The following is a 27,841-nucleotide window of genomic DNA, read 5'->3' as shown; positions in this document are numbered from 1 at the left end:
AACACCGTTACTGAGAGTTTCTGATATTATCATCATTCCGTGAGATGAAGAGACTGAACGCGAGCTCATGAAGCTTCGCCCCCTGTGCTGTCCAGCAGCAGCTTATTTGCATTTAAAGGGCACACACTAAAACAGCGCGTTTTTCTAAGCCCCAAAAAATGACAATTTAAACATACTGTAAAAAATGATCTGTTGGGTATTTTGTGCTAAAACTTCACATACACACTCTGGGGACATCAGAGACGTATTTTACATCTTGTGAAAAGGGGCATAATAGGGCACCTTTAATGGAAACATGCATATGGTTTATTACTGCAACACAGTCAGTAAAAATGTTTTAACTATAATGTTTCTATTTTTTTTTTTTTTCTATCACCCAAAATCATGCTGTCCCATCCACCCAAATTGTATTTGGGTGGATGGGACAAAAATAAAAACAACCTATTCTAAAATAGAAACATGATATTAACTGATTTTACTGATTTGGTATCAGTAGTGCATCATATTCGTGTTTCCATCAAAAGTTTGTACAATATAGTAGCTACAACAATTTTAGGACCTTATTAAGAAATCAGCAAAAGCTAATGTCATTTTTCTCAGTTCATGTATTTTAGGGTCAACTTCCTGTTTGATGCCTCCCCCGCCCACCTACAGGATGTTACACCCATAGGGTCACACTAATAAGGGCATCCGATTTTGATTATGCGGTCGCACAGCTAGGGCTCAGCAACAACAGTTTTTTATTTTCACTCATTAGGTGAGAAAATAAACTCTATATAGTTATACTGTCCCATTCGACCTTATGTCCCAATCACCCTTAATTCACCCTATGTATTTAAAAAAAAAAAAAACAAACAAAAAAAAAAACCTTTATTATTTTATTATGTATCTGTTCAATAAAAATAGCACTTGCATTTAAAATGTGATTCGATTATTATTTCATCAGTGTAATGTTTATTTCCTAGAAAAGTGCCATGGAAATGTCATGCCATCCGTCTGTAGTTGCATAATCATGTAGCAGGCTGTTGGAACCATGTATTAGTTTGTACTGCAAATTCCTTTTTCATTGTATTCTTCATGTTTATACTTGATGTATATCATTTTCTCCAAAGGGTTAAAATGAAGAATTAAAAGAGGTTGCAGACATTTCTGCAATTTTCTTTGTTCTATTGCTTGTGATATTCTCTATTTTTATTACTGAGAAAAAAACATATTGTATTCTTATAACTCAAGAACTGAGAACTATTCAAACAAGATTTATTTTACACGATACAAGTCAACATTATTAAAGAAAATTTAGATAGATAGATAGATAGATAGATAGATAGATAGATAGCCTATTGAATGTCACTGAAGTTGGATCTGTATTATCACTGCTTTCATCGCCACAACAAACGTGTTCTTCCAGAATTACACGCTAAACACCATCAATGTGTACACGAAGAACTTTCAAAATATAAACGCCATCAACGTGTAATACACGAAGAGCTTTCAAAACATAAACACCAACGTGTAATACTCAATGAGCTTTCAAAAGATTATGCCATGAGCATCTATTACGCAGCCTGCTGTGTGAAGAGCATCCGAGGACTGTAGCGTCACATCCTGCGTGCCATCCACATCATCTGTGCGGCGGGATAAATCTGTGCAGCAGATCAAATATTATTGTGCTCTAAATGTAAATACCGATCCTCATTCACAAGAGAATGAAAGCGGAACCGGAGCGGAAGGTGAAGCGTGCGTTTGCGTTACAAACTCCTGAATCCGCTGGTTTTTAATCGAACCATGTAGCGAGGACGCGTTTGTGACGTCGCCGCTGCATATCGCGTTACGTCACATGCTGGTAAATCCGTCGCGCGTTTCGTGGATCTGTTTGCCAATAAAGCGGGACGCGGTCGGCGTGTGTGCGTGCCGTGTTTGTGTAATGACACTATTAAGCGATATCTATCCGCTCGTATCGCGCAGCAGCTGATGTTTGATGGACAGTGGGCGCGATTTCACCGCCGTAAATGATGAAAAACCGCGAATATCAGCAAATAGATCCTCAGGCACTCGCGACACCGACCCCGACGCCTCCACCGCGACCTCTACCCGAGCACAAGCCCAAAAGAGCCCGGAGAAAATGGGAGGTGTTTCCCGGGAAGAACCGCTTCTACTGTAACGGTCGCATCATCGTGGCGCGTCAGAGCGGCGTGTTGCCGCTCACACTGGGACTCATCCTGCTCACCAGCGGACTCTTCTTCGTCTTCGAGTGAGTATGCCTTTGGCTGCTAGACCGCATGGTCACTGAGCTGGCTTGTTGATAGAACATCTAAGTTAAGCAAGTAGTGCTGTGTGCTGTATGAAAGTATGAGGAACACCGCAATAGGCCTAGAGGAGATCGGGGTGAAGATGTCACAGGTGCATCTCAACGCGGTCAGGGTTTGGAGAGAAAAGTCCGATTACATCATGTCTGATTTTGTCTTTTTTTACTCTACCAGTGGTTTTGTATGTTGGTCTCAAACACCTGCTTCAAAGCAGTCTTAAATGTGACCCTGGACCACAAAACCAGTCACATGGGTCATTTTTTTTTTTTTTTTTAATTAAGATTTATACATCATCTGTAAGATGAATAAATAATCTTTCCATTGATGTATGGGTTGTTAGGATAGGACACAATTTGGCCGAGATACAACTATTTGAACATCTGGAATCTGAGGGTGGCAAAAAATCTAAACATTGAGAAAATCGTGTCCATTTATGTTCGCGGTTGTGCTGCATTCACTCACAAAAATAAATATTTTATATATTTACGGTAGGAAATTTACTAAATACCTTCATGGCATAAAATAAAAATTGATAATTTTGACCCATACAATGTATTGTTGGCTATTGCCACAAATATACCCGTGCAACATGTGACTGGTTTTGTGATCCAGGGTCACAAATTAGAACGTTTTTTTGTGAAATAAAGCTATGTTGACACATTAAAATGATAGATCACTCTAAAAAATGAGAATCTAATTTTTTCTCAGATTTTTTTTTTTTTTTTTTTTTTAAATGCAAGTCAGTGGTAACAAAAAATGAATAATGATTTATATAAAAAATATTAAGCAGCATTAATAGTAAGTTAAATAAGAAGTGAGAAGAAATGTTTTTGATCAGCATATTAGAATGATTTCTGAAGCATCATGTGACACTGAATAATTAATTGCCTTTTAATTTATTACATTTTAAAATAATTTCCCCCTAGGTATTTTTTTTTTTTTTTTTTTGCAAGATTGTATGGTGTTCATAAGACAGAAGTATTTTTCATAAATGTCAGATTGGGCCGAGTTGTCACGTTTTATCAGCATTTCATAAAAATTAAAAATAAAATAAAAAAAAGAGTAATTTGTGTTAATAAACAGTAGCTAGGTTTCCAATGTGACAACTTGCCCAATCATCCAATGTTTTTTTTTTTGTTTGGTTGTTGTTGTTTTTAATCTATACATATTGTTTTAAATTCTCTGTTTATAAATTAGTTTTATTCATAATAATCACTAGATCATTAAACTACAGCAATACAAAATAATGGCCACTATGCAGATTTTAAGAACTGTTAATAACAATAAGTAAGGGATAATGTGTGTACAACAGCGAGGCGGTTGTTATAGCGAATACAACCCCCGACAGGCATCAGGACCCCGGCGCGAAGCATTGTGACACTGTCTGTTATTAAAATAGCCTAAGTTTATTTAACCTGTGAATTCTTCTGTTGCAGTTCAGAGACCCAAATAGTGCCATTTCAGTAGACTTGATATTAGTCCTGATAATACTTGCAAAGTGTGCATATGGCAAATATCAACTGGTCAAACACGTGTCTCTTTTCTTGGGCAATAATATTGGAAATGTTCAATAGCTTAATTCGTGAGCAAGACGATTGCTACAAACTGAAAACAAACTTGCCTCCCTATTCTGATTTAAACAATAATAGAAAATGTTCTATAAATCTGCATGTGAAATGTACGGTCTCTCTCGAGACAATATTTGTACTGAGGCCACTTTTAGGGACTTAATTAATGATGTATGGTTACTTTAAAGTGGCTCATTTAATTTTGGTGTTAATCATACCCCTCATTTTAAAGCAATTCCTTGTGGATACAGCACATTATGTGGAGATTCATTTTGATTCTGTAGATCAAATATTCATGTTTCATTAAGTTTGTGTTCTTTATTTTCAATGTACTGCAACACTTTAGACATCAGTTCTTGTTTGGGTCCTCTTACACAACCACCGCTGTTTCTCGTTCTCTTTATAGTGCATTGGTTTAGCATTAGACATTGGATTTGGGATCCGCAGAGCTGCAGGGAATGGAACCATTTAATGGAGCACTATATTTTAAAGCTTCATTGTTCCGCAATCAATGTTTTCCTAATTGAGCCGTTCTGTGGTTACAGCTGCCCGTTCCTGGTGAAGCACCTCACCAGCTGCATCCCGGCCATCGGAGGGGTCCTTTTTGTGTTTGTGGTCATCTCTCTCTTCCAGACCAGCTTCACGGATCCGGGGATTCTGCCTCGGGCAACACCAGAGGAGGCCGCAGACATTGAGAAACAGATCGGTGAGGGAGCACACATCTCCACGGGTCCATGGTTATGTTAAGAAAGGATAGAGTATAGGCTGTATATGGCATACTAGATTTAGTTTAATCTAGTTTGTGAAACTTAATGTGTGCACTATGCCTTTTTTAAAATCTTTTAGACACCCCCAAATACAGGGATGGGCAACTTCGGTCCTGGAGGGCCACTGTCCTACAGAGTTTAGCTTCAACCCTAATCAAACACACCTGAACAAGCTAATCAAGGTCCTCAGGATTACTAGAAAATTACAGGCAGGTGATTTTTTTTTTTTTTCAGGGTTGGAGCTAGGGCTGTAATCTCCCAGTCGATTAGTCGATTATTTGGTCGATACGTTCTGGCTCGACCAAAATTCTGATTGGTCGATTTTTTGCCGCGTTCATTTCATCAGTTTTGCCACGTTCATTTCATCAGGTGGAAAGCACTAATTGCTAATGGGGGTGTTTTCAGAGCACCCATGTTTCACAGGTAACAGTCTGTCTTCAGAACACCCCCCTTGTTTTCACTTCTTTTGGATTAGCCCGACCCACTGGAGAAGAGAGACAGATTGAAGAAAGTAGGCTACTAGAAGGTTTGCTGAATATTATTTATTTAATTGTGAGAGCGTTTAATTCCTAGTCAGTCAGTCCTCTTCTACCATGTCAACAAAGACATCGGCAGTGTGGCAGCATTTTTTTAAAAGTTAGTCTATTCGTGTCGCAGCCGCGAAGCTGAGCTCCACAGAGCGGCTGAAATGATAGTGTCTGTCAGTTATTATAATGCATATGACAAAAACAATTGTCTAAATTATGTTGCATATTCCTCAAAATTCTTGTGATGATATCACTAGTTGACAACATAGTACTATTTTCGGAAATCATAGGCTATGATATTGCGCAGGTGCACGTGATGCAACGCTGTCAGAGCCGACAGACTCGTGTGTCAGACTCATTTCAGTGCAAAATAATTAGGTCAAAAACGATTTAATATACTGCAAATAGCCTACTAGTTTTTTATGTTTATTTATAATTCATTTAGGCGGACAACAAGGCTACCAAGTACTGCGCACAGTGCGCAGCTAATTAATTTAACGTTTTTTTTTTTCCTAACGTAATTTTTAGTCGATTTTTAGTCGAAAATTTCAGGACTTCAGTCGACCAAGATTTTCTTTGGTTGATTACAGCCCTAGTTGGAGCTAAACTCTGTAGGACAGTGGCCCTCCAGGACCGAAGTTGCCCATCCCTGCCCAAATATGATCATCTTTGTGTGAGGGACACCCATTCTAAAATGTATAAGGCACCTATAGATTTTCCTTTCTAAAGACCCAATTTATATTGTACTGTGCTGTTATAAATGTGTAAAATAAATTAGAAAATATTTAGTTTATTTTGTTTACAAATTTAAATTTATTTTAAATGTAGCCTTAGCCTATTATAATACATTAATTTGTAAAAAAAAGAAGAAAAAAAAGGGGAAAAAAAGTCTGCAACTAATTCACCGTGTAATTCAGTGAGTGTTGTTCAGTTATCTATTTAATTATTTTGCATTTATTATCCAAGTTTGTCTAAAATATCTTTTGACAATTGATTATATAATGAGTTAAGAAAGAGATGTCTGATGTTGTTTCTGGTTCATTCATCATTGTGGAAATGTGAGGGCAAGTCTAGGGCATTGCATTATGGGATAGAGTGCCCGGTGCACTGTGCTCAGTTGCTGCTACATTTTGACAAATGTATTAGGTCCTCCACATTCATATATATATATATATATATATATATATATATATATATATATATATATATATATATATATATATATATATATATATAAAATATATCTCTATCTCTCAGTGGTGGGCCGTCAGGGCCAGCAAGGCCTTCTCTGCTGGTCTAAACACTATCAGAATCACTGACTTGATATTTTTTTTCCATGAATGAGTATTAAATTATTCCCAATAGTCCATTCTCTTAATTTCATAGCTTTTAGTGTATGTTTATGTTAGAGCTTTTATCCAATCATATTTCAGCCATCATGTGTTGCCATGGCCAAAGAAATCTGCCTTGAGGCCTTCAGAATCAATAGTGCAGGCGCCTGTAGCTTAAAATTAATGGCAATGAAACTGTTGCTTTAACCAATCAGATAATCAGTCGGATTTAAACAGCCAATCAGATTTCGATTTGACTGCATTGGGGCCATCTAGCAGGCGTACAATAACGTCTGCATTTTCACGTCCTTTGATTGGATGGTCAGTGCGCGTACTATTACTGGTAGTCAGAGGCTGAGCTAGCTAACCGCATCTGTAGCGAACTGCATAAACTAAAATATATTCCTGTAGATTTAATAGTTTTTCAACCCACAAATGAATGTTTCTTTCCCTCCTCGACCCCAGGTTCAAACGCACCGGGAAAAAATCCCTTATTCAGCCATCCAGCTTAACGCAGAGTCACGGAACTCTATTCGATCTGTTCGGGTAATAACAGAACTGACTGACTGTAATGTATGCCATGACTGATTTTGAAGGCAAAAGTCCCGCTGAGCTCATTGATTTCCTTCAAAAATCTGTGTGAGAGCATGGGTCAGCTGTCATGTTTTGCGGTGACTGTCCCTGTGTCCACTGCTTCTGTCGAGCAGACACTCTCAGCCCTAAAGCGAATTAAAACTTATGCCAGAAATACGATGGGACAGACTCGACTTTCAGCATTAGCCTCGATGGCGATAGAAAAGGTCGTTGGGACTGAAACACACAGATAACCTGTACAACAGAGTAATTTAAAGCAGCGTTATGCAGTTTTGGCAATTTCTTCGCTGTTTTCTCGCTTTTTGCTCGCGGGTTTCTCTATAGAGCTCCCCCTACAGCTTCGGAATAGATATTTGACAACACTGTCAAAAACTCGTTGGCGACTCGCCCCCCTCCCATCTTCTCCCTCTGGTCATGTGCATTTGTTTTCAAAGAAGCCGGCGAACGCACAGAGCTATGGGGTTATTATTGTTGCAATATTCCAAATAAATAGATTCATATTCACAAATAAATGTAAAGAGATTCACAAAAATGTATCGAATTCACAAATAAATAGATTAAGATCCACAAATAAATGTAAAGAGTTTCACAAAAAATTATAAAATTCACAAATAAATAAAATGAGATTTGTAAATAAATAAAATATTTACAAATGTTTTATTATTTTACAAACACAACTCTACCTGGCATTTATTTGTGAACCGCTTTCTGTGCATTTGTAAATCGCTGCACACATTTGTGAATCGGTTCCTGTGCATTTGTGAATCCCCTCACGCATTTGTGGATTTTGAAACACTTCTAGCGTCGACGTGCAGACAAATCCACAAATAAGTAGACTCCACCCACCGTGTACTCAAGCCAATCAGATAACGGCCACATCGAGCTGGCCAATCGTAGCACGTTCTCACTTCAACCAATCACACTGGGTGATCTTGCTCTGAAATAACTGCTCATTCATCTGCATTTGCTCAAATAGGAAGTGTACGCGTAAAGGCCCATAAAATGTTTAAATTTTTTATTTTGTTAGAATTACACCATTAGACTGCTTGTCAAGCCAAGCCACAATTTTTATGAGCCTTGAAAAAAGCCACAGAACAGCACTTTACATCTCTGTTATGGGAACAACGCGGTGTGGACGCGTCACGTTATTCAAGATAGAAAAGAAAAGTACGGAAGCGTATTGCATTCACTTGAGGGAAAATAATCTACTCTGTTTTTCTGAATTAACAAGTTAATTATCTCAGAATTACGAGATAATTTTTCATGAATAAAAAGTTTTTGCTCTGTTTTTCTGAATTAATGACTTAATTATCTCAGAATTACGAGATAATTAAGTCATTAATTCAGAAAAACAGAGCAAATATTTTGTATGAAAAATTATCTCATAATTTTGAGAATTAAGTCATTAATTCAGAAAAACAGAGCAAAAACTTTTTATTCATGAAAAATTATCTCGTAATTCTGAGATAATTAACTCGTTAATTCAGAAAAACTGAGCAGATTATTTTTCCTCAAGTGAATGCAATACGCTTCCGTAGTAAAGCATCAAGTAGCTGACTAATGAATAACTGGGTTCAACCCATAAATAGCTACACGAGTTTTTAATTTGCATTGCAAGATTTTTATTTGCAGCATCGACCCCAGTAGCCCACTACACGCTGATGCTGAGGCTCGTACTGTTACATATTGGGTGGTCATTTGGGCTCATATTTGGTATTCTACATGACATTTATTTATGTCCTATTGCTATTTGTCACCGCGATTGTGCTTTAAAAGGTAAAATCGTATGTTCTGTAATTTCTTGCATCGTGTCTACCCCGTGCGAGGCTATCTGGCCAAACCGAATGTGCAGAACATTTGTCCTAATTGTGTGAAATAGCCGCTACATCAGAAGAAGTGCGGGCATCCGTTTACAATCAATGAATGCCCCGCGTCCAGGACACTATCACGAAATATGATTTTTCAAGTAACCAGCACTAGTCAATAAGTAGGCTACGATCAGAGCCGTTAAGAGTACGATTATGCAGACATGTCTGCAGCTAAGCAGACGTCACATAGGGAATATGTGTTAACATTTCAAACGTGCTAGTTTTACATTATTTGAAACTGCTACAGCAGCAGTAAATAGATAGTGCCTATTTGCTTTTGACGCGCTGTGTTGCGCCTCTTGCCGGTGTAGAGACTGTTCATGATGTTCGGGGTCTCTGATTATCATAATTCCCTGAGTGTATCCTGATGGAAATATAAAGAGGCCTTAAACTCCAACAATCTTTTGAAAACAGAGTGTTTTTACCACACAAACAGTTCAGAGCTACTACTACTGCTCCTTTCAAGGATGCAAGTCAAGAATCAGTTCCCGGCCGCCCCGAGTGTAACGCCAAATGTGATTGGTTGAAGCGAGAACGTGCTACGATTGGCCAGCTCGATGTGGCCGTTATCTGATTGGCTTGAGTACACGGTGGGTGGAGTCCACTTATTTGTGGATTTGTCTGCACGTCGACGCTAGAAGTGTTTCAAAATCCACAAATGCGTGAGGGGATTCACAAATGCACAGGAACCGATTCACAAATGTGTGCAGCGATTTACAAATGCACAGAAAGCGGTTCACAAATAAATGCCAGGCAGAGTTGTGTTTGTAAAATAATAAAACATTTGTAAATATTTTATTTATTTGCAAATCTCATTTTATTTATTTGTGAATTTTATATTTTTTTGTGAAACTCTTTACATTTATTTGTGGATCTTAATCTATTTATTTGTGAATTGGATACATTTTTGTGAATCTCTTTACATTTATTTGTGAATATTAATCTATTTATTTGGAATATTGCAACAATAATAACCCCATACAGAGCCATGTCCACTGAGGTATGTATGATACACACAGAAGGCTAGCATATAAATGTATGTGTGCAGTGGCGTAAAGCAATTCGTTACATCGCGAGACCTGATATCACGCGATACTTCCCGCCGGCCCAAAGTTGCAAGGGTGGTTTTTCCGCTCACAGGCGCTAGGGGAAAGCGAGACGGCCACCATTCAACCCGAAAAAAAGTCATATAACCATTCCAATGACTCCGAAGCTGTTCAGTTAAGGTAAATTAAGCTAAAAAAAACTGCATTGTTCCCTTTAAGTCTTTTTGAGGAAAGAAATTAGGATGGATTTTGTGTAAAAAATAATCAGTAGTTTTGGTGAGTATAATGCATTTTTTGCCCCCCAGTTTTCCCGTGGTGAATATGATGTTCTTAATTTTTCTTGGAAATTTATGATCGAATTGATTTATGTTTCGTGCTTCAGAACTTCCGTTAAGGCAACATAGTGAGCATCGATGCTTCCTGGTTTTTATGCTGCATTGTGGGACTTTTTAGGGAGCGAACGTTTCAGTGTACTGGAAGGATTTTGCGATTGAGACAGCCCTTAAAATGGCCGACTCCTTCATCAGTGTCCTGACTGCTGATCTAGGGAGCTGAATGAGATACACCTCTTGTTCATAACTGGATGAATCATCATTTTTGAACAAATCTCTTGAATGATTCAATGACATATGCATTTTATTAAGTAACGCCACCTACTGGTGCAACAATGTCATTGATACAATCTTTATTTGAAGTGTCATGTTACTTTCAAAAGGTAATTTACTTTTGATCGCTACTGTAGACGTCAGTGTCTATATCCAAACTATACACTTTTATCAGAGTACTTCTGTGATCATTTGAATTATTGTAACAGAAATTAGTGTTTAGTTAAAAATATTGTTTGTGAAGTGGTTTCATACCTAAACATGACAACTGCTCTCTCTGGGTTGACGGCGACGCAAACGCAGTTAACCGCTAATAGTAAGTATAGATGGTCATAATGTTATTCTAAAATTTCAACTATAAAACTGGAATAAAACTATTGATTTGAAAACATTGTTATGAACAAAATAAAATAAGTAAATGAAAACTATGAACAGAAATGGAGTTATTGTTAGTTATCTGACCCGTGTCTGTGATCGCATTTACCGTTGGTTGTTTGGCAAATTTTTGCGGACAACATTACATAACTGTATATAGAATTACTTTTATTATTTATTCATTAAATTATAGCCTTAATAATTAGGTAATCATGCTTTAAATTTATTTATTTTTTATTTTATTTGTTGTTTACGATAGCTTCTGACAATTAAAACAAACATCAGACTCATGTATTTATGACCTCAATTACTGCTTTATTTGTTCAGAAACAGAAGCTTAAGATAACTTAAAATGTTATGTGTGTATTTTACTTGTCATATTTGTAGCATAGTAGGGTACAGCAAAACTACAGCGCTTTCAGTATAGCTATTTTATGGAGCTGCCAACACAGGGAACTCTGACGGCATGCCTTCAGTTAACAAACACCCCATTTATATATAAAACTATATATTACATTGTACATAAAATAATTTATTTACTAGTTTCGTTCTTGCCCCCCTCCCCCCCCCATTTTATTCGTCACACCGGTTTCTGAATAAGTGGTCTACACTATTTAGATCAATCAACATTCAGAAACAGGTGCTGTTATTTTTGTTTTTGTTAATGTTATATTTTTTCTGTTGATATTAAAAATATTAAGCATTCTTTTTTTTCAATAAGATGTCATTGTCTGCCACTGCAGTAAAAAAAATTCGTCTGCAAACCCCCCCCCACACACACTTTACACTTTGTGCGCTCTTAACACTACAATCCCGAACTGTGATCAATATAAAAGGGGCGTTAATAAGACAATGACAATTGTCAAAGACAATAAGACCTTCTTTGCCCACAAAATTTTGTAGAAGTTCTGCAAATGTGATGTGCCTTAAAACATTTGGAAAATCAAATCTATAAAACCCTTGTTTGAGAAGATTAGAGGACATTCTGCCCTAATTACAGAGGGTGACACTGACATGATGACTGTCACATGACAGGATGATTGTCATCTGGAACACACACTCCCGCAGGCCTTGAAATATCTTCACCCGCTCAGTAGTAGCACACTCTTGTCTGATTGTTGCAATGAAATGTGACCATATTCATCCATGCAGATTCATTCATAATTGTCCTGCCAATAAGAGAACTGAAAAAGACTCTAGATTTTATTTTTACTAATAAAATAAAATTTCTGCTCTATTCAAGCGTTTCAGGTTGAATTGTTTGTGAGGAACTGAGAAATGGAACATTGCATGATGGATCACTTTCTGACCTGTAACAGCGTTTAGTTTTTTTCCCCCAAGTCACATTTATAACCTGTATTTCTTCTCCCTTCTGACCTTAACTGGAAAAAAAGGCTTAGTTTGCTTGCTGGAGTAATAATAAATGTTTTTTTACATCTTTGAACCATTTATTTCTGACCTGTAAATTTACCATTTGCAAAATGTAATTTAATTTTCAACAGTAATGCTGTGCTGAATTTAAGTCCAAATTGACATCCAAGTGGCAGAAATTAAGTCAAGTTTGAGGATCAAATACTGTATATGGTATAGTTTATGATGTGATTGACTGAATTGGAATCAGAAAATGACAGATTAGAGGCTTTTCCATGTTTTTTCTATGTAAATGCGTTAGACACTGTTGCCCTTGTGTCTTTTGCAGCTTCTTGTGTATGAAAAGCCATTCTAAAAATGTTATGCTTAAGTTAAAATTAGTTTTTAAAAAACTCATCTCTAGACTTTTGGCTTTTTTTTTTTTTTTTTTTTTTTTACTTTCATGCATCATGTTTTTAAGCTAAAAAAGCTAATATTACACTGCACTGCTTTTCTGTTGTTTTCCATGTTAACACTCACTAGACTAGACTGACGTCTTTAACTCTTGTTCTCACATCTCACATCATTGCAGCTGTTCCTAATGCACGGCACTCAAGTTAGGAGTTCAACTTTTTAAAAACTCATCTCTCTCTAGACGTGTGTTTGTTTGTATGTGTGTGTGTTTTTCTCACTCCACTACCCTGCTTCTCAGGTTTAAAAAAAAAAAGAAAAAAAAAAGTGAAACCCCGGTCAGTGGAATAATGCATTTCTGATGCATTTCTTCAAACATCTTTTAATTTGAGACCATGTTTTCAGAAAGTTTTTGTTTCTTGCTCGAAACACAGCGAAAGATGCAAGATTGGTCAAAGACTTCCGTCAAGTGCAGATTTACATAGGAAAAACAATGAAAATGCAGCACAGTGGAATGCAAAAACAAGTTCTGTATCTTTTGTTAGTGTAATTTACAGTTTATTGAGGTGATCACATTCATTTAAATGTTAAATTTGCCATTGTTTCATTTACATGTTGGATTAAATTTTAGTGTAAGCATGATTGTGTGCCTCTGGTTAGATGAATTGGATGGAAAATATTATCCAGTAAATAAAACAAGAGACCAAATTAGTTTGGTTAGTATGAAACAGAATAGGACCGTGTGCATTCATTGCTTTTACTTAATGTGGCTTACAGAGTGGAATACAACGACAAACGCCAAAAGTCTTTTTTTCTTTTTTTTTTTCTTCTGAAGCAGAGCTTATTTTATTGATGTTTTGCTTAATGTTATTAATGTAGTTTTTTGCATGTGAAGCAGTGAGGTTTATTTTTTTTTTAAGCTTACAACAAAAGCAGGATTATCTTGCTTTAGAATAGTTTTTTTTCTTGTTTTTGTGCTTAGCACCTTTAACCTTATTCTGTTCATCTAGTTGTTCCAATAAACAGGAAGTCTTAGCTGTTTAGAGCCACTTATTAGAAACTGTTCAATAAGAGCTTTTAAAAATCAGAATGATCCTAACTGCATAGTTTTGTTGTTTTCGTTAACTTTTGTTATTGAAATTCCTTCCTGCCACATGTTTCTCTCTCTCTCTCTCTCTCTCAGACAACCCAACAGGCTCGTCTTCATCCTACCGCCCCCCTCCACGCACTAAGGAGGTCATCATCAATCAGCAGGTGGTTAAACTCAAGTACTGCTTCACCTGCAAGATCTTCCGCCCACCGCGCACCTCCCACTGCAGCCTGTGTGACAACTGTGTGGGTGAGTGTTGAGGAGGAGATGTACGGCAGAGAACAGTGAGATCCAGCTTTATTTGGCTTGGGCCAAGAAATCTGGGGCTGTTTTTTGATTATTAGCAACGTTTGCTAATCTAGTTATTTTACTATTGCTTGTACTTCATGTTAGAAGTTTACATTTACCTATATGCATTTGTCATATGCTTCAGATTTTTTTTTATCACAATCACAATTTTTATCATAAAAATCGCAATTAAAATTTTTCTTTAGCAAGTAATTATATTTATTTTTCCCCATTCATGTTTGCAATAGGAATTCTTTGTTAAATTGTTATAAGCACTGAACCAAACTAACCAAATTTGTATACAATATTGTATACTTAACTGCTTTAGTGAGGGAAAGAACTACAATCCTATGAAGCATTGTGATTGTCAATTCAATTAAATGTGATTCAATGAAATGCAAAATGTGCATATGTATGACTACTTAAATACTTAAGTAGTTTGAGAGCCTCGGTAAGACATTCAGTGTGGACCTAGGCAAAGCTAGACAGACTTTCTTCTCAAATATTATAAACAGAAACATAAACAACACGCACTCTTTTTGCTACTGTAGAGAGTCTAACAAACCCCCCAAGCCAGATTCCTAGTGAAATGCTCTCAGACAGCAAGTGCAGTGAGTTTGCTTCCTTCTCTGAGAAAATCAATAATATCAGAAAGGCGATCAGCATATCCTCGTGTGGCACTGAGGTCAGACAGATCAGACCACATCTGCAGAAAGTTACTATGTCTGATTTTGAAGAAATTAGTGGTAACATTTTGGCAGAAACAGTACAGCACCTTAAAACATTAACCTGCGCCCTTGACACAATCCCCATTTCCTTTTTCAAAAGTGTGTTAAACTGCTTAGAAGCAGATCTCCTAGAAGTGGTAAATTCCTCACTTACCTATGGGATTTTTCCAAAGTCCCTTAAAACTGCAGTTGTCAAGCCCCTCCTGAAAAAGAGCCATCTGGATAGCAACAGACCAGTCTCAAATCTTCCTTTCATAGGCAAGATCATTGAAAAAGTTGTCTTCAATCAGCTGAACAAATTCTTAATCTCAAATGGATACTTTGACAATTTTCAATCTGGTTTCCGACCACATCATAGCACAGAGAGAGCGCTCATAAAGATAATAAACGATATTCGTTTAAATACTGATACAGGCAAAACATAAATTCTGGTACTACTCGTGCTGCAGTTGACATTGTCAATCATAACATACTTCTTGACAGGCTGGAAAACTGGGTTGGGCTTTCTGGGATAGTCCTAAAATGGTTCAGGTCATACTTAGAAGGGAGAGGTTATTATGTGAGTATCGGTGACCATAAGTCTGAGTGGACATCCATGACTCCGCCAATCCTGTTCAACCTGTATATGCTCCCACTGAGCCAAATAATGAAAAAGAACCAAATTGCTTACCACAGCTATGCAGATGACATGCAGATGACATACAGATCTACTTAGCCCTATCGCCTAACGATTACAGCCCCATTGACTCCCTGTGCCAATGCATTGATGAAGTCAACAGTTGGATGTGCCAAAACTTGCTTCAGTTAAACAAAGACAAAACTGAAGTCATTGTGTTTGGAAACAAAGATGAAGTTCTCAAGGTGAACGCATATATTGACGCTAGGGGTCAAACAACTAAAAATCAAGTCAGGAACCTCGGTGTGATTCTGGAGTCAGACCTTAGCTTCAGTAGTCATGTCAAAGCAATAACTAAATCAGCATACTATCATCTCAAAAATATTGCAAGAATTAGATGCTTTGTTTCCAGACAAGACTTAGAGAAACTTGTTCATGCTTTCATCACCAGCAGGGTGGATTATTGTAATGGACTCCTCACTGGCCTTCCCAAAAAGACCATAAGATAGTTGCAGCTCATACAGAACACTGCCGCCAGGATTCTGAGCAGAACCAGAAAATATGAACATATCACACCAGTCCTCAGGTCTTTACACTGGCTCCCATTTAAATTTAGGATTGATTTTAAAGTATTATTACTGGTATATAAATCACTCAATGGCCTAGGACCTCAATACATTGCAGATATGCTCACTGAATATAAACCCAACAGATCACTCAGATCATTAGGATCACATCAGCTAGAAATACCAAGCTATTATGCCAGCCGCAGCTGGAACCAGCTTCCAGAGGAGATCAGACGTGCTCCTACAGTAGTCACATTCAAATCCAGACTCAAAACACTTGTGTTTAGCTATGCATTTACTGAATGAGCACTGTGCCACTGTACGTCCGACTGATTACACTGTATTTTATGCATCCTCCTTTTGATTCTAATCTCAAATGGCACTGAAAATTGGATAAGAGACAAACATAAATGACTTAATTGAACAAATTGAGAGATGAAACCATGCCGATGACCTGGGTCTGTGGTGGAGTAGTGAGTTTGTGTCAATTAAACTTGAGGTTCTGTGGGGTGCGGACTGGATCGACTCCATTCCTAGAGCTTCCGAACAAATGGGTTTTTTGGGGTGCGGACTGATGGGGCAGTGAACCCAAGGAGTCAGTCCTAGAGCTCCTCCTGTCCGATTTTAGGGAAAAATCGAGTCTATTGGAGACGTCAAATAGATTTTTTAGGCGCGTCGAAAGATCACCACAGACACATTCTAATCCACATGGGATAATCTCACAGTATAACAAGCAGCTGTACAAAATATGATGCACCAGTGTTTTGCCAGTCTTTTAATTATTTTTATAACTGTATCCACTGTACGTCCAACTGACTGCACTATATTCTTCCTTTTGACTCTAAACTGAACTCAAATGGCACTGAGAATTGGGTAAGAGAGAACAAAATAAGTAGGGATGTAACAATATATCGTGTCACAATATATCGCAATACAAAAATGCAACAATATGTATCGTGTATATTGACAATACGTATCGTGGATAGTTCACCCAAAATAAAAATTACCCTGTGAGAAAAAATTGAAGTTTTCAGAGTCAGTACTACATTAAACGACAATATATTATGTTGAATATAATGTATAATAATGGGGGAATATTAGTGGGTCCTGATAATGCTTATGTTATAAGTCTTATGTTACCAGTAAAAAGTGGCCTACATTATTTTAAATATATCTAGCCAGTGACAGAGTGCAAGCATATTCGTCTAAAATAATTCTGTATTTTCAGGTTCAGAATCATGAATATATTTATTCTGGTGTCACCATTGTCCAAGCCTATTCATTTACACCCACAATATTATATCAAATTTAGCATTTAATCAACAGTAAATTTTTTCTTAACCTTTTATTATGTCTTGGAGTATCGCAATAATATCGTATCGTGAGTTCAGTATCGTGATATGTATCGAATCGTGAAATTAGGGTATCGTTACACCCCTAAAAATAAGATGCACCAGTGTTGTGCCAGATGAGAAATTTATTCTATGTATCATCTTTTTACTACTTTAATTAATTTTACTCTAATTAATTTTATAACTGTATCATTTATCTCTTTTAATTCCTTTTCATAACTGTTTTAATTTCTCTTGCTTTTATTTTGTGCTTATTTTCTATGCAAAGCACTTTGAATTGCCATAGTGTGATATTTTAATTCCTTTCTATGTAAAGCACTTTGAATTCCCATAGTGTTTGAAATGTGCTATATAAATAAACTGGCCTTGCCTAAGACATACTCTATTATGTAATTTGCAGAGCTTTATAGGAGTGGGTGGGTGCTAAAGTGTAAATTTGTCGCAATTTGCTCGCCACGTGATTATCTTTTTTTTTTTTTTTTTTTGCAGAATCATGGGTAATGTAGTTTTTCACTAGGAATTCAGCTGTCAAACACAAATCAATTCCAAAATCCAATCAGTTCCCCTAGGAAGAAAATTAATTAATTTTTACTTCACTGTTGCACTATTTTGTTCTCACAAACACCACGCATAATGTCTTCATAAAATGTAATCCAGTAACATTCTGTATTAAATGGCAATATATTTTTTCTGTTTGCAGTTTCACACTATTCTGCTTGTGAATCCACGTGGGATGTTATTTTTCTCAGATGTAGCAGTGTTATTAATAGTGATGGATTTATGCAAGCCGGTTTGAACCAGTTTGTATTTTGGTTCAATCTCTCAAGTTCTCATTTGTTCTTAAGCCAGCAGACTTTAATTACTGCTGTAATAAATCAAGAACCATGTGACGCCCTGCTGTCTTGTGTCTTTGATAGAGCGATTCGATCATCACTGCCCTTGGGTCGGGAACTGTGTGGGAAAACGAAACTACCGATTTTTCTACACCTTTGTCGTCTCGCTCTCTTTCCTCACGGCCTTCATCTTCGGTTGTGTAACCACACACCTGGCTCTAAGTATGTGTCATATCATTTAACTTGCCAACAGTTTCTGTGTCTTTAAGCTTGAGCAAATATATGTAACAGTGAGTCGTGTGTGATTTGAAACATTCGTTCGGTGATGGCAGATCATTTTCTCTTGTGTAAACAGATTTGTAACTAGACTAGGTATTTCATTCTAATGCTTTTATTTTACACATCCACATGCATGAATGAATCAGTTTCCACAAAAATATGAAGCAAAAATATGACTGTTTTGAACATTTGCTGATCAAGATACATTTCTTATCATCATCAATCATATTATAATGATTTCTGAAGGATCATGTGACACTGAAGACTGGAGTAATGATGCTGAAAATTCAGCTTAGCCATCACAGAAATAAATCACATTTTAAAATATATACAAATGGAAAACTGTTATTTCAAATTATAATATTTCACAATATTACTGTTTTTACTGTATTTTTGATCAAATAAATACATCCTTGATGAGCATAAGTGGCGTGTACACTATATAAATATAATTTTTGCTAAATTTAAACTGCAAGAACTAATTTCCAGTTTTTCTTTTGTATTTTAGAGTCTTTGTTACAAGTTACATATACTTACTATAGTAATAACAGTAAATTATGCATAATTACATGCAACTAAACCAAAACCTACTCCTAAACATAACCCTATTTGTAAGTAGTATATGTTGTGAATTAATATTACTCAGTACTTAAATGTATAGTTAACAAGGACACCTTAAAATAAAGTGTAACCAAATGTGTCCAGACGTTTGACTGGTAGTATTGTGATTTACATCAGCTCTTTTTAAAGAGTTAGTTTGGTTGCATTTGTAAAGTCAAACACAGTTGCCAAATGAGCCTGTAAGAGGCCATGTGTATCTCTTATTGGGCTTAAATGGCTTATGATCTGAGATAAGCTTTTATTGACTAATGTTCTCTTTTATAGGGTCACAAGGAGGAAATGGGTTGGTTTTTGCTCTCCAATCGAGTCCTGCCAGATATCCTTTCTTTTTTTTAATGTCTGATTTCAGATGTTTATCTTAAAATTGAATTATTTTATTTTAATAAAGGAATGTTTTGGGTTAATATAAGTGAAGCTTTATGAACCGCATCTGAGACGCCAAAAATGGTTTCAACTTGTCCCTCAAAATCGAATCTGTAGTAATGCACTTACAATAGAAATCTATGAGGCAAGACATTGCACTGGAATAAATGTTAAAATACAGTGTTTTGATAGATAGTATCTGGTAGAAAAAAACTTTTTACGTTGGACACTTTTTCTGCAGTTTGAATTTGAGTGATTGTTCACAGTGCCTAAAATATTGCATTTCTGTTTTAAATAAATTACAGATATCTTGCCTACAAATGAAGAATTAGTTTCCACAACTTAATTTACGGCCATGTTGTTCTTTTGTTTTAGTAAAATCGTTCCCAAGACTAATTAATTTGTTCCCTTTGTTTTAGGTGAACCATGGCCATGTTTTACAAATTCATTCCCTGATTTATGTAAATTGTGACCAGATTATACAAATCTGTCCCCTCTTTTTTTTTATTTAGTTCTATTGTGGCCACAGTTTAACTAAAAAGAGTGAACGGATTCCTAATTTCTGTCCTCATGTGCGGGGCTTCGTACTTTGTTACGCTTGCCCCCATAGGCTTCCATTATAAGTGCAAATGCACTGCTTGAGTGACTAGTCAAAGTTCTAGCCACAGATGCTGTTGATCAAGCTGTAATTAACCCAGTATATTCCTGTATAGTGTTAATTTGTATTTCTTTATTTGTTCAAATTCTGAAGCCTTCCTTGACGTCTGTCCACTGCTCTTGAGTTAGTGGTTTGCTTCTTTTCTGTATGGTCCATTTTGGGCCTCTCAGGCTTCCATACATACCTGGTGGCTGCAAATCTTACTACCAATGAGGATGTGAGTGTTTTTCTTTCATTGCCTAAAAGATGTATTTTTAATTTCAGGGCTAATTTTTATCCTGAAATAAAGCTGTTTTTTTGTCTCTAATACACTCAAAATATATTTTGACCTAAATTTAAAGTGTAACCTCGCCTATTTTCTACCCGCTTCATATTGTTACAGTGTCGGCAGTAAATGGAAAAATTAATGATGTTTACTCTTTCTCCATGTTACCTGGAACACAATATTCACAGTCCTTTTTTTTGTCAGCAAAAGTCTTTGGTAACACTTTATAATGAGTATACAAATTTAAAGTACTTGCAAATCATTAACAAACTATTAGTTTATAGTTGTATATTGTAGTCTCTACATCTAAGGCTTTTGTGAAAACTACAGCTTGTATTTCCACATTTTTTTGTATCCCTCCCCAAGGTCGACAGAGGGTTGTTAAAGTCCCCGTAGTCAATAATTGTATCCCTTAAAACTCATCTTTAATCACCAAAATGACACATTTAAGTTTTTTCCTTGAAAAAAAAAAAAAAAAAATCCATGCCTTAAAATATAGCTGTATTTAACTTTACACCTTTGCCTCATTTAGCATATGTGGTTCTAGGAATATGCTAATTAGCCCCGCCTCCACTCACTCACACCAGCTCAGATATCCACTCGTTGACGTGATTGGATACAAGGTAGTTTATGTCAGAAACACCAGCGATTTGAAACCGCGTTTTTAAAACCGTCTTTGGTTCACTGCAGTTTAAAGGAGAAAACACTCCGCAATGGTGTTGACTTATGAATTGCACATGGTTTGTCTAAAGCATATTAAAAGCACCACGTAGACACACAAACAACATAGCTTGATTTTTCAATTTTGAAATATTATAAGGCTTATTATAAGGGTAGATTTATCACTGGAAATTGTATCGTACGTTGACTACTCTTAGAACAGTATTATGGTAAAAATGGAACGCATTATGGCAACAGCTTTCTTACCGCCGTTTTGGTTTAAGTTGGGCAGAACTGACGGAACGGCAGTTTCTTTGTTTTTCCCCTCCGTTTGGCCTAAACCACTGTATTTGTGGTCAACCAGTTTGAAAAGTTCAAACCTCTACAATCCAAATGAATTAGAAATTGAAGGAAACTTTATATGTAGTTCAAATACATAAATCTTGAAATAAGTATAATTTATTTATTTTTCTTCCATATTAGATTAAAGGTTCCTGGTCAGGGAAAAGTGGAAACGAGGACGTTGGAAATCCTTACAGCTACAACAGTATGATCAAAAACTGCTGTTCTGTGCTCTGTGGACCCATGCCGCCCAGGTGAGACGAGTGCAGATCAGTAGGTTAAGCGTATTTGCCATGGCAGGCTGAAATAGTGCAGTTGAAGCCTGTATTTATTACTGTGGCTTTATTGTGATTCCCATTCTTCCTCTCTCGTCTTGTCAGTTTGATTGACAGGCGAGGTTTTGTGCCCTCCGATGACTCCGTCCAGACCAGTCCGGTGGAAATCGAACTTCCAGCTGCTAAAAACGACATAAACATGGTAGGACGTGCAGTCACCTCAGGCCGACCTCGGCCTCCTCCTCCTCCTCCTCCACCCCCGGTCGTAACCCTACAGCAACCTGCCATCTCCATACAGAACCACTCGACCGCCTGACTACTTGTGTCTGTTCCAAACCGAGCATCCCCCCTTCTTGCTGTGTTGTTTGATGCGTTTTGGCATGGGCCGCACCCTTTATTTAGATGTCAGACAGCGTTCGGTTCGCTGGACTGCCGCCAAGTGCGGCTGTCTCAGATTTGTTTGGTGTTGAGTAGAGCCGTTGCGGCTGTGCTGCCTTGGTCAAAGTCAGATAGATGAGATTTGTGTTTACTTTGAGTTTGAAAGGGAAATAAATGTTTATATACTCATTCTCTGTGGTTTAGCTCCTTCGTAGATCAGTGGGTTGGAGTGTAGATGGTTTACAAAGAAATGGGTGTAGCTGACATGCTTCATGTTGCACATTTACAGAAAGAGGAAACGAAACTTCTGTCTTCCTGTAACATTAGGTAGAATTCTGAGTTAGTGAGCAAGAACGACGCTGTAGTTTCATGTGATGGCGGTGTTCGTATTTAAAGCCCTTTATTTGAAGGTTCAAAGACCTTCAAATACTCACAGATGTGCAAGATTATGGCATGCAATCGTGCTCTTATATAAACAAACAGTATAAACAAACAACTGTCAAACAATGTTGTTTATTTTTCCTTATTTATTAAGGTTTGTGTAACTCAAGTTGTTTTTTATTAGAATCTGAGCATATACAAACAACTTGGTTGTTTGTATAATTTAGGTTATTTTGTTTAATCAAACAAACAACGTTTTTTGTTTTAGTTTTTGTAGTTTTATAGTGGGTATTTATCAACTTGAATGTGCCTTAAAGTTATTTGTTTTTCTCAGCTAGTAATGTGTTGTTTTATACTCAGATGTTAACCTCATCACCATCCAAAAGTGCCTCTCATAACATCAGTAAACAAACAAACAGCGCTATTGTTTGTGAACATTTCTCTGGTTGTAACTTGGGGCAGAAAAGTCCATGTCATCGTGTATTCTGTGAAATCTAAAGTAAAATATCTGAATATGACTTCTATTCAACTTTGGAAAGTAACAGTTTGATTTTCAGAATAAAACTGATCAAATGAATAAGGTGCTAATGCATCTCTTCACTGATGCACTGTTCACTGTTAATAGCAGTAGTGGGAGTAGTGTAGCTATACTCATACTTGCCTTATTGTGTGTGTGTGTGCGTGCATGTTTATGTTGTGAAACGGTTTGCATGTGTAATGGACATTTCCCTTTGGGATTTTTATGTATTATGACAGCATGGGTTTAAATCCCTGATTTTTATTTTTATTTTAAATTATCATTTCCTGACATTTTTGTACTTTTTGAACATATTTGTGCTTGTATATATGTTAAATGCCTTTTAATGTTAAATAAATATTTTTTCAAACTAAACCACAGAATTCCTGTCCTGCATGTACATTTGTTGTTTCTGCCATGATTTAATTATGTAGGGCGAGTTGTTTGTTTACAGCACACTGACAGTTGTGTGGTTTTCCTGGCATGTTCCGATGCATTAGTGCACATTAGTGATGTTACCACATTAACCCTTGTCCTCTGTGTGTGTGTGTGTGTGCATGTGTGTTTAGGAAAAAGATTGCCAGGATTTCGCCCTGTCTTGTGCCAGCTGATGGTTCAGTGGGCAGAAGTAGGGGATTGTAGGGAGGTTGGTAAGACTCAGGCGGGTGTTTTGGGCACATTCATAGATTCCTGTAGGTGGCGTCACATTGGCTCCACATGCTTTTGGCCTGCATGCTGCCTTACTGCTGCTGGCAGAGCTAATAGTGCTGATGCATGGCATCTGGCCTGATGTTTTACAGCATCAGCACACAATCAGCACTGCTCTTTCTCCTCCCATTCTGACCACTAACCACTATTTCATGTTTAGTTTGTGTAAATATGTGTGCAATATATTTTGGACTTGGACTTCGATTTAGTCTGTTGTCAAGCCGTATTATGCTGTGGACCAAAATCTTAGTGATAATTCACAAAAAAAATGACAAATTATGTCATTTTCTCACCCTCATGTTGTTCCAAACCTGTATAATTACTTCTGTGAATAACAAAAGATGTTAAGCAGAATGTCCTAGCGGTTCTTTCCCATACAGTGAATGCATGTTGAAGCCTCACAGTCCCGGTTTACTATTCATACGTTTTTTATAAGCTCTTTAGTTCATCATCATATTATTATTATTATTATTATTATTATTATTATTATTATTATTATTACTTTTAGAATTCCATTATTAATTTATTACAACAAAACTCTTCTGTGAATTTGCCTTTTTAATTACATCTCATATGAAAAACCAGTCAGTAAATATCATATGGAGAGAGAATTGTCTTTATTACATGCGAGAAAATAAATGATCTGAGAGAAACAAAAAAGTTTGAGAGAAAAAGTTATCACACTGATAGCAAAAAAGCATTTCATGAGAGAAAAAAAAAAATATTTGAGAAAAAAAGTTTTCATACCAATAGCAAAGAATAATAATATTTGAGACTAAAAAAAGTTTTGAGAGAAAGTATTTTCTCATAGAACATAAAATTTTTTTTTTTTTGATTTTTTTAAAAATTATTTCTGAGAAAAAAAATCTCTCTCAAAATACTTTGAAAAAAACTCTCAAATATATAGATTTTGCTATCAGTGTGAAAACATTTTCTCAAAAAAAAAAATGTTTCTCTCAAAAAGCTTTTCTTTGCTCTCGATGCAATTTCTTGCTCTCATGTCAGGATTCTGCTTTCACTGTGAAAATTGTGTAATGGCCAGTCAGGTGAGCATCGTCTTGTCTTGGGAGTCGAACTGAATCATTATACCATTGTTCGGTTCACCGGCATAGATGCCGCCTCTGCCTTAGTTGAGCACGGACACTCCAATGTTTGGGTAAGATGATTCACGGTGATCTTAGATGATCACGGACGTATTGCCTGCGATAATTAATGCAATTAAGGCAGAGGCGGCATCTATGCCGGTAAACCGAACAATGGTATAATGATTCAGTTCGACTCCCAAGACAAGACGATGCTCACCCGACTGGCCAATAGGAACGTGGCCCCGCCCATGACACAATTTTCACAGTGAAAGCAGAATCCTGACAGGAGAGCAATAAATTGCATCGAGAGCAAAGAAAAGCGTTTTGAGAGAAACACTTTTTTTTTTTTTTTTTGAGAAAATGTTTTCACACTGATAGCAAAATATATATATATATATTTGAGAGTTTTTTTCAAAGTATTTTGAGAGAGATTTTTTTTCTCAGAAATAATTTTTAAAAATTCAATTTTTTTTTTTTATGTTCTATGAGAAAATACTTTCTCTCAAAACTTTTTTTAGTCTCAAATATTATTATTTTTTGCTATTGATATGAAAACTTTTTCTCTCAAATATTTTTTTTTCTCTCATGAAATGCTTTTTTGCTATCAGTGTGATAACTTTTTCTCTCAAACTTTTTTTTTTCTCTCAGATCACAGAGAGACACAATTCTCTCTCCATAATATCACATGTAAGTGTCTCAAATCTAAAATATACATCACAATGGTTCTTGGGTTTGGTCATATCGGCATTGTGGTTTAGTGAGGGTAAGTGACTCATACCGCAAGATTCACGTCTGTGAATCGGACACCACTGATGCACACTCTAAAGATGATATCTCAAGAAAACCACACACTTAAGTTTTTGCAAGTGTCAAATTATGGCTAGATTTGAAATTGTTACAATTTATTTAAAGGTGTCCTTGTTACAGTGTAATTGTATATTTAAGTACTGAGTAATATTAATGAACAACATGTACTTATTATACAGTTATGTTTAGGAATATGGTTTGGTTTGGAGTTAGTTGCATGTAATTTACTGTTATTACTGTAGTAAACGTGTAACAGATTCTGTGAAATAGTGTTACCCAAATGTGTTGCATTTGCAGCTATTTAGTTGCATTCTTTTTGTCGTTTTTGGAAGGCCTATTTTAAGAGCAGCATGAACTTCTGCTAAACTTCTCCTTTAGTGTACTGGAGATGGTGTCAAATAAGTTTGGAACAACATGAGGGTGAGTAAATTTTAGATTTTAATTTTCAGTGAACTACCCTTTAATCTGTATTTTGTGTCTGTCTGTTTTGATTTGACTCCTTATCTCTGATTCTCATGATTTTGCTGTTGTTAATTTCCATTGTTCTCTCCTGGCAGAATTTATATGACTTAAGTGGTCATATACAGTTCTATATAGCAGAACAAAAGAAGAACCATCTGCATGAGTCAACAGAGATGCTGATATCTGATTGACTGTTGCTTACTGCTCAGCTATTTACGTTTCTCTTTTAAGCCGCATCAAAATACTTTTACTTCCACTTTCTAACTTGAATCTACTTCCTTTTTTTTGTCTTTGTCACACCCATTCCCATATCCCTGGTTCTTTTTTTTTTTTCTGTCATAACCCTTCATCCATTGTTCCCTCACCTTTTCCTATCTTCCTCCACAGTGCACGCATGGTACCAAAGGTCTGCTGGAAACGGCTTCTCGATCTCCTCTCCTCACAAGCTCCTGTCCGCAGGCCAAACCTCAAGCAGCGCCGGCCTTCTTGGAGCCTCTTCCAGAGGTCACCCCTTCTCCTGCCCTGGAGCCGGCCAAGACCACTGCAGGACGCCAGTCCACCAACACCCCTCACAAACATCACTCCCACCACAGATCCAAGGGAAAACAAGCCAGTCATCACAGCCACAAAACATCCAACTCCTCTCCAAGACCCCATCACAGCCACAGTTCAAAACGGAAAGACTCCAAGAACAGAGACCCAAAATTCAGTTCTCTGCGCTGAGCAATGCGACTCCATGAACCTGCTACGTCCTGTCATATTAATGCGTTTCTTGGGTTATTTGAGTTTGTCATCATAAGATTGATCAATTTGTAGGGTGGCTTCAGTTGGGACTCCAAACAAACAGGTCTAATGTTTCCAGGAAGACCTCCAGCTTTAGTAAACTGACGGTAGTGTTATGGTCTTCCTGTTCTGTTGAGGAATACAATCAACGCTGCAATCTGGAGAGCAGGTGTGAAGTATGGACTTCCGTTAACAGATTGATGACTGGAAAACTTTATAATTCATATACAGAGTGTTTTCATAAAGACAAGCACAAAGGTCTCAAAAGTGAACTGCAGGGCAATTGCCTTTAAGACAACTGGTCATTCTTAACAGTGAGTTCCAAAATGAGCTTCATCACAACAGCAATATTGGAACAAGAACACTGTTGTCCTCAATATGGACATGAACTCTGGGATCCATTTCTCATTGTGGATACATTGGTCAAGCTTCAATAAGCAAGAACCAATCTTTATGCAAAAAAAAAAAAAAAAAAAAAAATCCACGAGCATGCCTGGAGAATATAGCTCACAATCATTCTTCATCCATCATGTTGAGTCTTGTTGAATTCTTATTTTTCCCAAAGGACCTCAGCATGATTTTGTAACACATTGTGTTTGAAACATGGTATTAGTGTGCACAAGTACCTGCTAATGTGGATGAGATGATGCCTCCGAGTCTCCTGATCACCGTGTTGAAGGTCTAGTTGAAAAGTAATGTGAGTGTTTCTCTCTAAACCTCGTCACATCTGCTGTTCTTCACGTTGCATTCCTGACCCACTGCTGTCTATCAGTAAATAAGTAATCAGACAGTCTTAATGCACTAAGTCTCAATGCAGCAATACTGTAATGTTTTAGTTACTTATTGTTTGACTCATGTGCTACTGTATGTGTGGACACTTTGTGTTTGAATGGGAATGGGTATATGGGTGTTATTGTTATCCAGGTTTTGACTTAATATGCAAACTGAATGTTATTTATGAATGCTGAAATTGATCCTCTGTTTTTCAAGACCTCTGCAACATTTGCACAAATAAATATGAAGAACTAACAGGCAA

General features: G+C 36.7%; 1 protein-coding gene across 3 annotated transcripts; it reads left to right on the top strand.

Annotated features, from left to right (window-relative positions):
• The first annotated feature begins 1,585 nt into the window (after positions 1-1,585).
• Positions 1,586-27,841, top strand: zdhhc18b (zDHHC palmitoyltransferase 18b). Of its 3 annotated transcripts, XM_084130858.1 has the most exons (10): positions 1,586-2,251; positions 4,420-4,580; positions 13,932-14,087; positions 18,306-18,443; positions 19,386-19,437; positions 20,257-20,359; positions 21,551-21,663; positions 21,790-21,886; positions 23,530-23,606; positions 26,410-27,261. In XM_084130858.1, exons 1-9 carry the CDS (start codon positions 2,010-2,012, stop codon positions 23,569-23,571), a joined length of 1,104 nt encoding a protein of 367 aa, XP_083986984.1. In that variant the 5' UTR covers positions 1,586-2,009; the 3' UTR covers positions 23,572-23,606; positions 26,410-27,261. The 3 variants fall into 3 exon arrangements, with proteins under 3 accessions (XP_083986984.1, XP_083986983.1, XP_083986985.1); XM_084130857.1 differs by lacking the exon at positions 23,530-23,606 and having other exon boundaries at positions 1,601-2,251; positions 26,410-27,841; XM_084130859.1 differs by lacking the exons at positions 23,530-23,606; positions 26,410-27,261 and adding an exon at positions 25,939-25,980 and having other exon boundaries at positions 1,601-2,251.

Source organism: Abramis brama (genome assembly GCF_963993115.1).
Source record: "Abramis brama genome assembly, chromosome: 12".
Classification (NCBI taxonomy): domain Eukaryota; kingdom Metazoa; phylum Chordata; class Actinopteri; order Cypriniformes; family Leuciscidae; genus Abramis; species Abramis brama.
The sequence above is the reverse complement of the archived record's forward strand: the minus strand, read 5'-3'. Positions and strand labels throughout refer to the sequence as shown.